This window comes from Crocuta crocuta, unplaced genomic scaffold (genome assembly GCF_008692635.1).
Source record: "Crocuta crocuta isolate KB4526 unplaced genomic scaffold, BGI_CrCroc_1.0 scaffold541, whole genome shotgun sequence".
Lineage (NCBI taxonomy): Eukaryota > Metazoa > Chordata > Mammalia > Carnivora > Hyaenidae > Crocuta > Crocuta crocuta.
The window spans coordinates 1,675,806-1,692,769 of record NW_027531901.1 but is presented as its reverse complement, the minus strand read 5'-3'; the positions used below and the strand labels follow the sequence as shown (position 1 = coordinate 1,692,769).

The following is a 16,964-nucleotide window of genomic DNA, read 5'->3' as shown; positions in this document are numbered from 1 at the left end:
TCTGAGCCTCAGTCATTTGTAAAATCAGCAGAGTCGTCAAGACTTCCCTCAAGTGGGGTTCACAAATCTCATGGCCAGCAGGTATGATATTTCAGAGAAGAAAAAAAAACCTGCCTTGGGGCCATTTCCCCCAGAAGCAGACCCGGAGATAAAGATCTGAGTAGAAGTTTTTCACTTGGAAAGTGATCCCCCAAGAGACAAGGGGAGGTGGGGAGGGGAAGGAAGCCAGCACAGGGGTGTTGAGGAGTATCTGCTGTGGGCAAGCGTGGCTCAGTCCCGCCGGGGCCTCTGGGGTACCGGGTGCGTGGCCCAGGGAGCCTCACCGCGGCACACTGTGCTTAAGGGCTGCCTCTGGCCGCTGGCCCCTGGCACTTCAGCCTGCCCTGTGTGCCAGCAGGGCATGGCCCTGTGGCCAGAGAAGGACAGGGGGGTTGAGCGCTGCGTGTGTCCAGTGAGGAGCCAGGAGCAGGTGTGGGAACGCCGAGTGCAAGGGGGCGAGGTCAGCCAAACACACACGAGCGATCCGTTGATGTCCATTTCATATATGGGAGCTAAGTGATGGTTTCCATGGAAACCCATCGCCTGTGACCATCACGGCTGTGTGGGCGCACCTGTGTCCCCAGGACTCAGTCAGCCCGTGCAGCTCAGCCCGTGTTTAGTAAAGAGAGGCCGTTAACTGTAGTTCAACTCGCTAAGATGTTTCCAACCATTTCCATTGTTGTTTGCATGTGTCATGTTTCCATTTTATTGTTACTATTAGGGGGTAGGGTGGCCCCCAATCATAAAGATGGATCATAGTTCAAAACAGGTTCATCAAAGCAAAAAAGTAGTACTGAAAATGGTAACCAAAATGCTACAGTATAAAATGTGATCATAGGGGCGCCTGGGTGGCTCAGTCGGTTGAGTGTCTGACTTCGGCTCAGGTCATGATCTCATGGTTTGTGGGTTCGAGCCCCGCGTCGGGCTCTGTGCTGACAGCTCAGAGTCTGGAACCTGCTTCGGATTCTGTGTCTCCCTCTCTCTCTGACCCTCCCCTGCTCACACTGTCTCTCTCTCCCTCTCAGAAATAATAATTTAAAAAAAGACATTTAAAAAAATGTGATCATATATACCAGGGTAGATGAGGGTGCCGAAGGAGGTGATTTTACACAAGTAGAGAAAGAAGTGTGAATCAGAAACACTGATGTAGGAATGGATATCTGAAAATAGAACTCTGTTAGCTGGTAATGCATTTCCCTTAGTCCCTGAGGCGCTGTCTGTTATGAAACTTCGTCAAATAGTGGGGTGAGGCCCACTGAGACTTTTGCATCATCTTCACATTAGGCCCTGTAAGCTGGTTAGAGCACCAAGCAGATCTTTCCAGGTTATGGGTAAAATCATCATGGGTGCGTGATAATTGTGCATTTTGTCACTGAGGCCACAGAAGAGACCAAAACCGGAGGAGCACCAGTAAAGTTGTGTCATTTACGGTGAAAACCAACCCAATTCAAACCGTGGCTTGTAAATCGAGTCATAGGCAACGGCGGGGGGGGGGAAGCAGAGCAAGTTCTTGGCAAAATTACTTGATCAAACACCACTTTCGGATGTCACATAAAATCAACAGCGCGTGGTGTGAAAGAGCGATTTCTGTCCGGAGTGAGTGCTAGCAGACAATCGGCTTCATTGTTGAGTAAAACCACTTGTGCTAAGGCTTGTTCGCTGTTGACAGAATGTATTCCATCCCTACTTTCTTGATAGCAGATTCCTGATTTTGATCCATGCACCAACGTCTCCAATCTCAGGCAATTAATTACAAATGGTCGCACTCAGTCTCGGGCAGCCCATTTATTTTCCATGTTCTCAGTCTCCCTTGCTGCCATTGGAGACCATCAAACCCTGTTCTGGCCAGTGAAATATAAAGGAAAGTGTGCTGAGGGTACATCTGTGAAAGTTTTGGGGTTTTTTGAGGGGGGAGGGGCAGAGAGAGAAGGAGAAAGAATCCCAAGCAGGCTCCACGCTGTTAACACAGAGCCCGACGCAACACTCGGTCTCAGGAACCGATCGTGACCTGAGCCAAAATCCAGAGCAGGACGCTTAACCGGCAGAGCCACCTCGGGGCCCCGAAAGCTTTTTTAACAAAATGGGCACATGTGCTGGAATGCCTCTTCTCCCTCTTCCCAATTTTTTAAAAATGTTTATTTATTCATTGAGAGAGAGAGAGAGAGGACACCAAGCAGGCTCTGTGTTGTCAGTGCAGAGCCAGATGCGGGGCTCGAGCTCATGGTTGGGCTCATGAGCTCATGACCTGAGCCAAGATCCAGAGTCAAGATCCGGAGTGGGAGGTTTCAGGGACTGAGCCTCCCAGGTGCTGCTCCCCCCACTTCCCAACCTAACTACGGCCATGACTCCTGGAGCTGGGTAGTCCTCTTGCGAATGTGAAGCATCCGCCACAAGGTAAAGGCTGAGAGAATTCTAGAGACACCAGAGCTGACATTGTTGAACCAGCAACTGCCTCCTTGCAGCCTTCCTGGTTCAGTAAACTCCTCGATGTTTACAGCCGCTGTGGCCTGGATTCTCCAGAATCCATTGAAAACATTTCTAATGGGTGTGCACTGATGTGTGAGCTCTCCGCAGGGTTGCAGAAGGCACAGGAGGGAAATGTGCCTCATGACTTTTTGTGCCATTTATCACCAAATTCCTTCGCAAGGTGAGATGGATGAGCTTCTGGGTTCCAGGTGGGCTCAGCTACGGGGCAGGAAAAGGGGAGGCTAGAGAATGAGATGGAGGCATGCCGTCCCCTGGTCCCCTGCCCGTGAGTCTCCTGGGGTTAGATGCCCCTCAGCGGCGGGGTGGAGGTGGGCAGGGGAGGGTGGCCGTCACTCCCTCAGTCCTCTCCTTCCTGGTGACCAGCTCCCTTTCCCTTCAGGCCAGTTGGTATTGCAACATCCCCCAGGCGCTCCTACACCTAGGTAGGAGGTAAATAGTCCTTGTTGGGGCGCCTGGGTGGCTCAGTCGGTTGGGTGTCCCAACTTCAGCTCAGGTTATGATCTCACCACTCGTGAGATGGAGCCCCGCATCAGGCTCTGTGCTGGCAGCTCGGAGCCTGGAACCTGCTTTGGATTCTGAGTCTCCCTCTCTCTCTGCCCTTCTCTCGTGCTCTGTCTCTCCCAGTCTCTCAGAAATAAATAAATGTAAAAAAAAAAGTTTTTTTTAATAGTCCTTGTAAACAAGCTTTCCTAAAATCATCCTATTCTGAGCTCACCTTTATCTGTTGGCGCGCTGGCTGATCTACCGGCATCCATCCGCAGATTTAAAAGAAAACACGCGCAAACACACGCACCTTGCATCAGGACACCCACCGCGCCCCACTGCATCCACAAAGACCCGCTGTCAGCCGGCTCCTGACCTCCATGTGTGTGAACACAAGTAGCCAGAGAGTCAATGCACTCGATTCATGGCCTCTCTGACTGTGTCTCTTAAAACACTGTGCAGAGAAATGGGCAGCAAGTAAAAGACAGTGTTGAACAAAGCATGCCGGCAGCTGGGGAAAGAGATTCACATGAGGTCCCGGAAGAGGAGGTGACAGAAGGCATCCCTTCGTGGACTGTCCGTGGCTCGCTCATGCGGTGGCTCAGCGGGCCTGCTCAATATGTTGATTACCCTGAGCCTTTGGCTTCAGGGCGAGACTATGACCATTTTTCATGTCGAGGATAAGACATCAAGAATTTGAAGATAGAACTCTGGTGCCAAGGCTCAGCCTTTGAGAATACGACCCTTTCCCTACATTTGAAGACTTTCTTTCTCTTGGCAGAAAAATAAATCAATAGAAAGGCAACCACTGGACAAATTAGAAACAGACTATAAACTTTCAAATCATCAGACAAAAATACAAACACATGTGTGCACACACATGCATATGAAAGAAAACAAAAACACACACACAATAAAACAGAAAACAGAGGAAGCATTAAAATAGACAACATAACAGCGATAAGATGATGGAATTAAGATGAACAGATCAGTTATATCAACAAAGGTACATAGGAGAACTCATCCGTATCCTTGAAGATTCTCACACTGAATCATCAAACAACCTCCCGTTGTATGTTGTATGGAAGAGATGCATCTGTACCAATATAACTTAGGAAACTTAACAATGTAACATACATTAAGTTATACAAGGACATGCTGAGCTGAGGCTGCAATTACCATCAGTCAGGGTTAAGTTAAAAATGAAAAAGTTAAGTGAGACGAAAGGAAGCTGAACAGGAGACAGAGCGGGAATTTTTAGAATACCCTATGTACCCAATAGCGTAGCGTCAAAAACAAGAATAAGATATGAGGGTTAAAAATAGCAATGTATAAGGCTGCCTGGGTGGCTCAGTCGGTGGAGCGGCTGACTTCGGCTCAGGTCACGATCTCACGGTTCACGGGTTCGAGCCCGGCATCGGGCTCTGTGCTGACAGCTCGGAGCCTGGAGCCTGTTTCAGATTCTGTGTCTCCCTCTCTCTTTCTGCCACCCCCTCGCTCGTGCTCTGTCTCTGTCTCTCTCTCTCAAAAATAAATAAAAATTAAAAATTGTTTTAAAAAAAGAATAACAATATACAGATAATGCAGGTAGAAACTGAATGCCGCACAAGAGGACATGTTAAGCGACCCCATCAGCTCATGACCTATCACAAAAACAAGGTAAGAAGGAATGTGGAGAATCTGAATAGTAATTAAATATGACTGGATTTGAGAGACAAAAAAAAAAAATCTTAGAATCCTAGCAAATACAAATCAGCAATGTCTCATAAGAATCATTCATCATATCCAAGTAAGTTTATCCTAGGAATGCAAATGGTTCAATAATATTAGGGAATCTCTAATTAAATAGACCATGTCAATCGATCATGGGAGAACTATATAATAACTCAATAGATGCCAAAAAGACATTTGACAAATATTCTACATCCATCCTTGCTTAAAACAAACAAAACCATAATAGACTAGCAAAATCACATATAAACGGTATGATTGAAAATCACAGGGGCGCCTGGGAGGCTCAGTTGGTTAAGTGTCTGAAGTTAGCTCAGGTCATGATCTCGGGGTTCTTTGGTTTGAGCCCCGTGAAGCCTGCAGCCTGGAGCTGCCTCAGATTCTCGGTCTCCCTCTCTCTCTACCCTTCCCCCACTCACACTCTGTCTCTCGCTCAAGAATAAATAAATCTTAAAAAAAAAAGTCACAGAACTACTATGGACAATAAGAGAATTCGGGATAATGGCAGTTTCCAAGGTGAGTATGTAAAACATCCTTTACATTAAAGAAATAAAATTTAGGGGGCTCCTTGGATTCTGTGTCTTCCTCTCTCTCTGCTCCTCCCCAGCTCGTGCTCTGTCTCTCTCTGTCTCTAAAATAAATAAACGTAAAAAAAAAGAAATAAAACTTATCAGAAAATATAAAAGGAAGAAATTACAGTTCCAATAAAAAAAGATAAAATATTTAGAAAAATATTTAAAAGACATATAAGGGCCTTTACAAAGATAATACTAAAATTAGAGAGGAAAACTTCTATACTGTGTTTTTAAGTAGAAAGAACACAATATTACAAAAATGTCAGTGCTCAATTAATCTATTAATCCAGTTTTAATTAAAGAATATATTGCATTTTTTATTTGTTTATTAGGTGGGTGGGGAACTTGTCAGAAAATGACATGAAGCTCAAATAGGCAAGTAAATATGAACTAGAATGCCCTGGAAAAGAAAAGTAACATGGCGGGGCTAAACCTATCAGATGATAAAACACATTATGAAGTTATAATTTGTAAAGCAATTTGGTGCCCAGAGATGAAATAGACAACCCAGCGGACCAGACTAGGAAACCAGAAACAGATCCGAATACACATGAGAATTTAATTTCTGGTTAAGGTGACATTTAAATTAGAACGAAAAGGTTGTTGAAAATTAATCGTTTGGGGGAAAAGTAAAGCAGGAACACTATTCCATCCCTTAAGTCAAACTAAATTCCAAATAGGGGCGCCTGGGGGCTCAGTCGGTTGAGCGTCCGACTTCGGCTCAGGTCATGATCTCGCGGTTCGTGGGTTCGAGCCCCGCGTCGGGCTCTGTGCCGACAGCTCGGAGCCTGGAGCCTGTTTCAGGTTCTGTGTCTCCCTCTCTCTCTGCCCCTCCCCCGCTCGTGTGCTGTGTTTCTCTGTCTCTCAAAAATAAATAAACGTTAAAAAAAAACTAAAAAAATAAATAAATGAATTCCAAATGGATGCAGGATTTACATCTTTAGACCACAAAACTCTAGAGAAAACAACAGGTGAATTTATAACATTAGGACGGGGAACGCAGCCCATAAAACCCAGGATCCCTAATGTAAATACTTAAGAAATCTGACTTCATAAAAATTGTAGACTTCTGTGTGGTAAAACATACCATGATCCAAGGCAGAAACAAAGCAGGAATGAGTACATCCTGACAGGCAGAAGGACTCCCCTCCCAACCCTCAAAGACTTAGCCCTATGTGAAATATGCAACGAATATAAACCCGCAGGTTAGAGAGAAACACAAGGGGCTTGCAGAAGTCCAACCTCACTCATAACTAGAGGAATGCTAATTAACACAGTGAGGCATCTTCTTTGTTCCCCCTATCAGATTGGCAGAGATCAGTAAGTCTGCTCACACCCCGTGCCCGAGCGGGTGTTGGGAAACACGCTCCCTCAGATACCCTTGAGAGGGGAATTGGGGCGACTTTGGAGGAGGGAGATTTGGCAATAGCTGTCGAAATCCTTTGACCCAGAATTCAAGGCTCGGATTTTTTCCCCAAATGGTTTCCATATTTATTTATTTATTTTAAGAGAGAGCATGAGCAGGGGAGGAGCAGAGAGAGAATCCCAAGCAGGCTCCGCGTGGAGCCCTACATGGGGCCCCATCCCACCAACCAGGAGATGGAGACCCTAGTGGAAATCAAGAGCCAGTAACCCAACCGACAGAGCCACCCCTGCGCCCCTCAACCGCTCAGGTTTTTAATCCACAGATTTCCATTCAGAAGCCTTCCAGTTTGGACAAACAAGTGGTCAAGACCTGACGTGCACACAGTCCCCTTTCCTGGGTTTTGCTTCCCACGGCCTTAGCGCAGTGAGTCCCAAACCCACTTTGCGCATTGGGGTCTGCTGGAAGGCCAGCGTTCCTGACCTAGCGGGTCTGGGGAGAACCCAGGAATCTGCATTTCTATCAAGTTTTCGGTGCTGCTGCTGCTGCTGCTGGTCTGGGAGCCACCACCCCTTGAGTGGTGGCGGGGGCGGGGGGGGGAGGAGAGGCCAGGTGGAGAGGAGCTGCACTCCCCAACCCAGGACTGGGGAGAGGAGGGTGTGGAGGAGTGGGCTGCCAGAGAGGGACGTTTGAGTCGCCTAAGGACACAGGACCTTAGTCCCTGTTCCCCGGTCACAAAGCCTTCTCCCGTACTCCGCCCCAACTCAGCCATTCCCCATAAACCCATAGGCTTGGGTAAGGAGCATACTATCTCTGAGCAGGCAACAAGGATCGCGAATCGGAGAGCCAGGCCACCCTGGACGGGGAAAGGCACCCACGCTCCTCAGACAAGCCTGGAGGTGCTGGGGTTGGGTGGCCCGCTGGAGAGTTCCCACCTGAGGGAGGTAGAAGTTCTCCTGGGGACTCAGCTGCTTTGATCTGATTTTGAAAAATAACGCCTCTCCAAAATATGGTGCTGGGAAAACTGGATATTCACATGCAAAAGGGTGAAGGTAGAGTCTGACCTCACACCATATATAAAAACTAACTCTAAATGGATCAAAGCCCTAAACACAAGACCAAAAAGTACAAGACTCTTAGATGCCAAATGACATGAAGCTCCTTGCACCTGAGAATCACGGTAGAATAAAACTCCTACCCGTCTAAGAAATGTAAACAGTTGAACCTGACCTGTGAGCCCCAGGGATCCCTCACTGGTCAGGAGGCAGACTCGCTTCCCGGTGGAAGGCTGAAAACGAGGGCGTCCTTTTCACAATCGTTGCACTCTGAGTGCCATTCTCTCCTCCCGCCCCGCTTTTATCCCGGGAAATGGTGACGTGAACAAACCTGAAGTGTAGAACCTGAGTTGTTACATATGTATGCACTTGTCCAACCACTGCCCAGGTCAGAATACAGAACATCTCCAGCGTCCTAGAAGGCTCTCTCTCTCGCTCTCTCTCTTTTTTTTAATGTTTCTATTTATTTCTGAGAGAGAAAGAGAGATAGCATGAGTGGGGATGGGTCAGAGAGATAGGGAGACACAGAATCTAAAGCAGGCTCCAGGCTCTGAGCTAGCTGTCAGCACAGAGCCCGACGCGGGGCTCGAACCCACGAACCGCGAGATCATGACCTGAACCGAAGTTGGCCGCTTAACCGACTAAGCCACCCAGGTGCCCCACTCTCTCTTTTTTTCAAAGTTTATTTATTTGAGAGAGAGAGAGAGCGTGGGTGTGCACACGCACGCACCTGTGCGTGCGCGTGGGGGAGGGGCAGAGAGAGAGAGAGAGAGAGGGAGAAACAGAATCCCGAGCAGGCTCTGCGCTGTCAGCACAGAGTCCGACATGGGGCTCGAACCCATGAACTGTGAGATCATGACCCGAGCCGAAGTCGACGCTTCACCGACTGAGCCCCCGGCGCCTGCAGAAGCGTCTCTGCTGGCCCTTCCCCGTCATTACCCTACCCCTGTGTAGTTCTGCTGTTTAAACTTCAAATAAATGAATGGTATTACAGTTATTGCTCTTTAGTCCTTGGCTTCTTTTAGTCAATATAATATTTGAAAGATCTACCCTGTCATCGCCTAGGGCGAGCATTTGTTCTTTTTCGTTGCTGCGTAACATTCCACTGCAAGATAAATCACAAATGGTTTGCATTCATCCACTAGACATCTGGGTTGTTTCCAGTTCTAGGCTGTCAGGAGTAAAGCTGCTCTCCAATTTTTGTGTCTTCTGGTGGACATAAGCACTTTGCTTCCCTCGGGGGTATACGCTGAGAAAAGGAATTGGAGCGCCGTAGAGCTTACCTACGCCCAGCTGTACCAGTGCTGCCACGTTGTTTTCCAAAGTGACGGCATAAATTCACCCTCCCCCCCAAAATGCATGATAGATCCGCGTAATTCACGACAGATCTTGGCGTTATTCTTTTCTAATTTTTCTGATGGGATCGTTCCTTTTTAACTTTGGAAAACAGTTATTTAAAGCTAGTAATAATTTTTTAATTTACCTAAAATGGGTGGTCCAGGGATGCTCGAAGTTTGAGAAAGTTTTTGGACTCTTGCTGAGGATTCAGAAATTCCCTGAAGCCGTGTGGGTGTGTTTCTGCCTGTGTGTGTGCCACAGTCTCAGACGGATGCTGCTCCAGACCCCGCCCTCCTCGCCTTGGAACAGACCTTAGACTTCCCCACGAACAGGAAGAGCTTAGTTGGGATCCCAGAGGGAGATGTTTCCCATCACCAACAACATCTGGGGAACATCTGGCCAACCCAGCCCAGGACAGGGAGACACTTAGCTGGAGAAAACACATCACTTATTGGATTACTTTTGGCCTCCTATATTTTCTCTTATATTTCTCCTACATTTCTCTCCTTCCTCTCCTGCCCCCCTAATCCCATCACCCATTGGGCTCCCTGCCCTGGTCTCTGGCCCTTCTGGTTTCCGCAGTACACAGCCCAGCAGGATGCAGGCCTGGCAGCCTGAGGGACCCCCATTAACTCCAGTGTTCAACCCCGGAGCATCTTCTAGAAAGTCAACTCAAGGAATATTGAAGCTGGGCGGTTCTCTGCTCCAATGTCTCCATTTTACAAGTTGGAAGACTGAAGTTAAGGGGGGGGTGGTGGGAAGGGAGGGGAGAGAGAGAGAGAGAGAAAGAGAAAGAGAAAGAGAAAGAGGAAGAGGGAGAGAGCACTAGAACTCCACTCCCCTGTAGGTCATAGAAACCCCCTTTTCTCCTGGGGACCCGACCAGAGGATTAGAGGCAGGGAGGGGGCGGCAGTGGGAGAAAGGATTCTTTGGAACCAGAATGGTCTGCAGCCGGCAGCCCCGGGGAGGGCAGGCCTGCGTGTCTGAGGGGTGGTGGTGGGTAGGCGGCCACCTGCCGTCATCCCCTAAGGGCTGAGTCACCTCTAGGTGACACCCAGCTCTGCAGCCTCTACACTCCCTCCTGAGCTGCCTCGGCCACACCCATGGCTTCCTTATACGGCTGCCGACCCTTCCAGCTCCACATCCAGCACTTTCCTAGAGCCCCGTGCGTACATTTACTGGGTAAACTTAACTTATTCAACCGGTTCTTGCTGAGCACCCGAGAGTCAGACACCGCCCCGCCCTCCCTCTGCTCCCAGACACCCCACAGGGAAGCTGCACGACCGAGTGCAAGGTAAGTGCAGGCTCGAGAGGAGCATCTTTCCGAGTCCGAATCCGGATGAGGAGGGCACAGACCAAAAACTGACCACCGCACGCAGGGCTGGAGTGACTGTCAAGAGTGTGGGCGGGAGTGCAGAGACGAGGCGGGAGAACCTTGTGAGACGCGGAACAGGGTGCCTCGTGTGCGACTTACATCTACACGCGTCCAAATCAACATTGCATGTCCAGTGTATGAAAAGGCGTGTACACAGAGAGGCTGACACGGNAAGGGGGTGGGGCGGGAGGGAGAGGGGCAGGGCTGCAAAGGATGGGCAAGGGCCAGGTTATTTGGGCTTTGTAGGCCCCGCAGAGGTGAGGCTTCATCTTGAGGCCACCAGGGAGCCACCGGAAGCGTGGCCTCAGCTGTCCAGACACCAACGCTCAGGCCCCCGGGAGCACACACTCCCTGCATACAGGAAGGGCAAGGGCTGCACCTTCCTCCAACCTGCTTTCCTCCTATTTTTCTTGCCTGGAAAGGTCAAGGGCAGGCGGACTCCTCTGGCCCGCTCTCCATAGGCACCTGTGGCTCCAGCGGGACCCTCACCATCTCCACCCCAGAGCCATCCAGGCAGGAGAGGTCACTCCCACCCCCCACCTGGAGGAAGGTAGAAAGGAATCCCGAGGGCTGGGCTAGTCTGAGACAGCATTCATCTAGGACAGTCGGAGAAGAACCCAGAATGCAGCGGGAGCGGGACTGGAAGGGGGGAGGGTCAAGCTCCCACGAAGGCTCCCTGGAGGAGGCAGTGCACGCCGAGACCTTAAAGGCGATGAGATTCCGGTGAGCGGCGAGAAGGCAGGGGCCTTCCAGGCGGGAGGCCCGGCCTGTGGCAAAGCTGTGAAGGCAGAGCCGCGCACCGGGCCCGGGTGGTGGGTCGGCGTTGGTCTGAGGCTGGGAGGAAGGGCAGAGGTGGCGTCCGGGCCAGGACTTGCTCGGGGGCGCGCACACCCCTCCCCGGTGCCGTAACACAGGGGGGCTGGAGGCCTCGGCGGGGGCAGAGAAGGCGGCGGGCCAGGCTCAGTGGCCAGGGTCTGGCGCAGAAGGAAGTCTTTTTTTTAGGGGGGTGCGTCCGGGAACCCCCAGCTCAGTGCTAGTGCAGGGTCTCCGGCCCTAGGGCAGGGGTGAAGGTCACGCCCACGGAGTACCTCCTCCCATCTCCTTGCCGCCTCCCCCTCCCCGCCTGGGTTCATCTCCAGTCACAGTTTACTCTTCGGGCGCATCTGGGGGTGGGAGGTAAGGAGGGCGCTGAGGAAGGGCTTTTGGATTGGACGACAGCAACTGCCCCAGGCAGGGTTGGGGGCAAAGCCTGGAGGCGGCCTCGGCTCCGCCACCGTCGCCGGGTGGCCTCCCAGACGCTCCGCTCCGCTCCGGGCCTCAGTCTACCCATCCGCCAACGGGGGCAGCGTGGCGACGTGAGGGTCTCTGCGGCCCGGCTCTGCCGGCTGGGAGCGTCGGCGACTTGGAGAAACTGCGGGAGGGGGAGCGGGCGAGGTCGGCGGAGGCCCGAGGGCGACGNCCACGGCTGCCCGGCGGAGCGCGCGCGGGGTCGCGACACGGGGGCCGTCCCCGGCCGGGACGCGGGTCGCATCGGTGCCCTTGGCGAGCGTCCGGGTCGCAGGTGAGTACCGAGAAGCTGCGGGCCCGGCTGTCCGGGACCTTGGGGAGGGGGCGTCCTGCGCGGGGGNCGAGAAGTCGCGGCGCCCCGAGCTCAGCGCGGGTGGCGGTCGAGCCCGGGTCGGCGCGGGTGGCTAGGTGACGGGGTGCGCGCGTCCACGGGAGAGTTTCCTTTTGACCCAGTTGCCTGAGAACTTTTCAGAAGTTCCTCGCGTGGCCGGAGCAGGTGACATTCGTCGCCTTCCTCCTCGGGCTCCCCCCGGGGGCGGGCGCCGGGGCTGCGGCGCGTGCCGTGCGCGGCGCCCCCGGCCAGCGGGGNTGCGGCTCCGTGAGTCACGGACCCCGCGGGGAGGGAGGGCGGAGGCGGGAGGGGTTGTGTCGTGCGCTCACCTGTTTGTCAGTCACCGTCACACGCGGAGGCCACCGCCGTGAGTCACGGGCGCAGCCCCGCCGGACACCCGCGGGCACACGTAGGCGCTCTCCCACGCACTTCTCGGCTCCCCACCACGCACTTCCTCCGGGTCCTCAGTTTCCCTCCCCGGGGGCCCTCCCGCAGGCACGCACCCTTGGGTGCCCTCGCCACAGCAGCCGGCGCACACTTAGTCACTCCTGCTCCCTGGCACAGCCACACGCGTGGCCCACACTCCCGACGCCGGAGGAGCCCGCCCCGGCTCCGCGGCCCACCCCACGCCTCCCCTCCCCAGTCTCACAGCCCTGGGGACCGGGCCCCCGCCGCTCGCCCCCAGACCCCTGGCACCACAGCCCGAGGCCGCCTCCGCGCCCGCAGGTTTCCAAGCCCGCGCCCGTTTCTCCCGTGCCCGCCCCGTGCCGTCCTCTCTCACCTAGCCCGGGCACCGGCCCAGCTGTCACACCCCCTCCCGTCCCGGACGGAGCCATCTTTTTAAAATGCAAATCTGGCTTTGTCGACTCCCTACTTCACCCCTGCTGCGGCTTCCTGTGCCCTCGGGCCAAAGCCTGCCCCGCGGCCCCGGCTCCTGGGACCTGGGGCGGGTCGCCCCTCCCCCTCACCACTCCGGCCCTCCTGCACCCGCTGTGCGCCCCCCAGCTCCTCCTCGAGACTGTTCGCCCCCTCAGCTCCCCGCTCCTGCCCCGCACGCCTCCCACCTGCCCTCCCAGCGCTCACCACCGTGTTGTAACTACACGCGCCTTGCCACTAGACTCCAAAGCTGAAGAGTGCAGCTAGCGTAGGCCTTGCTGTCCCTGTACGCCCAAGTGCCCGGCACAGCCGTGGCCTCCTGTGGCAGCTCAGGTATGTGCTGAATGAATGAATGAATGAATGAATGAGTGAGGGGAGGCCCTGCTCAGGTGGGGGAAGAAGTTGCTGTCAGGTGCAGTTTCCCTTCTGCAGGAGCAGCTGCCTTCTGTGGCCAGCAAACATTTGGCACCTACCCAGTGCCAGGCCCTGGAGGCCGAGGCTGAGGAACGGGTGCCCTCCCCCCGGGATCACTTTCAGGATGGGGGAGGGGTGTGCTAGGGCTTCCTGTCCACATTGCCTGTGCCGCCCAGGTAGCTGTTCTGGCCAGGCCCGGTGAGGGGGTGAGGGCCTCCAGGGTGCCTTCTGAGAGTCTGGGGCCGTGTGCCCCCAGGGGTTGGGGGGTTCTGGCCTGGCCAAGGCCTGGGGCTCTGAGAGTAAAGGACACATGCTCCAGATTCCCAGAGGAGGATGGGCCCGGCCCAAGGTGCCCTCTCCCCAGGACCAGCTGTGCACGGGGACTGCTGAGGGGCACAGACGAGTTGCTGTGACTTCCCAGAGGCCCTGAGCCACCCCCCTGACCCCCAGCGAGCCTTTGTTGGCCTGCTGCCCAGGCTGAGGTGGCCTTCCCTGGACTCACCCCGGGTGGCCTGAATGTGTAGGTAGTTGTGGGTAGTAGAGTGGGGAAATGTCACCCCCCTCGTCCGGGCTGTCAGCTCCTGTGGGTGGTGACGGGAGGGTGGCCTGACTCTCGGGGCCCAGGCAGATCCCGGAAGGAGCCTGGCTCTCTTTGAGTCCGGGCCTGTCCCGGGGGCTCCTCGGGGGTGTGGCCCGTCTGTGTGAGTCAGCTCCTGGGACTCGCTGCTCCCTCCTCCGGGACCCGAGGACGGGGGCTGTGCTCACCCTGGGAACAGTGCCATGGTTGGGATCCTGATTCCTGGGTAGCTGCTGAGGGCCCCTCCCCCTCCTCTGACTCACTGTCTGACACTTTTCTTGGACTCTTTCGGTATCTTTCATTCCTTTTTCTGACTTGGCCTGTCCTTGTCTCTGGCTGAGTCTTTTCGTCTCATCTCCTGCCTCTGCCTGTCTTCTGCCTCTGGAGTCCCAGGGGGGACGGGGATGCACTGACAGCCGAGGGCTGTTCCCTGTCCCTCCTCCCCAGAGGAGCGTCAGGGAAGAGATCATCGGGGAAGAGATGGGGGCTTCGCGGGTCTGCAGATTCTGCAGGGGTGAGGGGCGGTTCACCACCGGACCGGGCAGCGTGGCGGGAGCTCACCTGTGTCCCTGTCTGTCTGCAGCCTCAGAGCGTCCAAACCCCTCACCCTGAGTTCCCATTCTGTAGGCAGGCCTGAGGCATAGCCCGGCTCTTGTGCTTCAGCCTGCTTCCTTGGTATCTATTTGTTTGCTTCTGGGGAACAGGCGGCCTCCTGAGGTGCCTGTGTTGGCATCTGTCTGCAGCCCGCGCTTCTTACTCCCTTCTGTGGCCCAGACCCTCTGGCACAGGCTGGGGAATGGGCATGCCATCGCCCCTCCCCCCCAGCAAACTGTGACAGGACCAGGGGGTCACACGGAGCAGTCACCCGGGTCCCAGAGGTCTGCCCCGCCAGTCTGTAGGTGCCTTCTCTATGCCAGGCTGGTCTCGGCTTGGGCACGGTAATGGCCAGGCGGGGAGGAGGGCGCCGCAGTGGGGCCTTACGGAGACCGTGACCGGAATACGGGAATCCCGGGGCCCGTGGGAGCCCAGCGAGGCGCGTGGTCAGGAGTGAGGAGTGGAGGTTTCAGGGAGGCCCTCTTGGAAATGACTATTAAAGGAGAGGGAGGCTGGGTTCCAGCCCGTGCAAAGGCCGGGAGGCGGGCAGGTCATGGCAATTAGGGGAACTGCAAGTTCAGCTGGAATAGAGTGAGGGGAGGGTGGAGAGGCAGCGGCGGGCCCACTTCAGCCCTCCGTGGAATTCTAGGCTGGATGCTAAGGGCCGGTTCCCCCAGCACGGGGGTGGCGGGGAGCCCCGCGCCTTGGGAGGACCACTCTGGCTGAAGGGGGATGCCGGCAGCAGAGGCAAGCAGTGGGGGCGAGGCACAACTTTTCAGGTTTATGCATAAAACGCATAAAGCATATGACTCCTGCATGCACAGTCAGGCGAATGTTTAGGTTCCGACATTCATGGGGCCACCAGCTAGGTCAACACAGAGCATTTCGAGAGGACCCGCCCTCTGCTGAAATTTCCCCTGTGACTGTCCCCAGTGCCCCCCCCCCCACCACTATTCTGACTTGTAGCATCACTGATTGGGTTTGCCTTTCCTTGAACTTGGTTCCCATGTGTTCTCGTGTCTGGCTTCTTTCACTGCCCATGACATCACTGCGATTCACATGTGTGTATCGAGGAGCTCGTTTTTCTCACAGTGTAGAATGACATGTTCACTAAGCACTTACTGCTGTTCTAAGAACTTGACGTGCATTGATTCATGTAAACCTCCCAACCCTCTGAAGCTTTAAGGCAAAGGATTGGAGAGACGGAGAGCTTAAGGACCTTGGCCGAGGTCACGCCGCCCGGTGATAGCCAAACCAGGGTTCCGATGCAGGCAGCCTGGTTCTGNAGGGGCAGTGCCGTTACTAAGATAGGGAACACAGGAAGAGGAACAGATGGCGGGGGGGGGTGGGGAACGGAGACAAGGGGTTCGCTTTGGGGCCTATGGAATTCTGTGCCTCTCAGGGACAGCCAGGCGGAGATAAAAGTGGGCATTTGGTTTTGGCGGGGGTGGGCCTTGGGCTGGGCATGTGATCGGGCACCGGGCACCGTGTAGGCAGCATCTGGAGTTTGGGGAAGGTCGGGGTCTCCCAGCGGGGCCAGCAGGGGCAGGCTGTGTGGGTGCGCCCTGCCCGTGTGTGTCTGGGGTGTTTACCTGGTCCTGAGTTCCCCCATCTCCTGGAGAGCCTGCAGGTCAGCCAGGAGCTGGGTTGTTTTTGTTTGTGGTTTTGTGTGGGGGGGTGCCAAGCCCGAGAAACTAGCCTCCGAGAAGCCCCCGGAAGCACCTGTGGTCCCCCCGCCCCAAGACGCAGTGTGGAAGGGTAGCAAGGAGGGGGGTCTCTGGCTTCTGATGCCTGCGGGGAGAGGCTGTCCCTGGGACGGATTTTATCCAGTAAGTCCGCCGACCGCGCACCCTCGAGGGCTGGGATCCAGACACTTTGTGGCAGGCTTGGCAAAGGGGACGGGGGCCTGTAGAAAGGCCACCTGAGTGGGGGAGATTCCCAGCCTTCTGGTTGGTTTTTCCTGTTCTCATTTCCTGTGATGGCAGTGGGGGAGGGGCTCCCCAGCTCCGGGGCCTCGGGGCCTCTGCTGTGTTGTTTCCCCTTCCTCCTGGTGACCTCCTGGGGCCCAGGCCTGAGCGCTGTGGGACACGGACAAGGTAGTTCAGTCCTTTGGGGATTCCCTTGGGTGGCTGAGGCATTCCGGGGAAGGAGCCCCAAGTCACTCCCCTTGCCTGAAGGCGCCAGGCGCTGAGAGCCCCAAAAGGGGAGGTCACGGTAAGCCGGGTGTCCTGAGGTGGCCCAGGTCCCCAGGCTGCACACAGCGGGGAGTGGAGCAGCGTCTTGACCGGGTCGGTTTCACCAAGAGTTGTGCTGTAGTCTTTTTTTTTGAGGGGATCAAAGATAATTTCCATAGGAAGTTGATTCAAACAAACAGGCTTCGATACTGGAGTCGAGGCACCCTGTAGATGGATTTTCAGACTCCGACGGGAGTTGTCTGGG

The 16,964-nt window shown here is 54.6% G+C and overlaps 1 protein-coding gene across 1 annotated transcript in view; it reads left to right on the top strand.

Annotated features, from left to right (window-relative positions):
* Positions 1 to 11,098: 11,098 nt before the first annotated feature.
* The window catches only part of CSRNP1 (cysteine and serine rich nuclear protein 1), an 11,264-nt gene continuing 5,398 nt past the window's right edge, over positions 11,099 to 16,964 (top strand). The window contains exon 1 of the mRNA XM_077773986.1: positions 11,099 to 11,169. Within this exon, the coding sequence (XP_077630112.1) occupies positions 11,159 to 11,169 (11 nt within the window). The 5' untranslated portion in view covers positions 11,099 to 11,158. The remainder of the gene's footprint in view (positions 11,170 to 16,964) is intronic.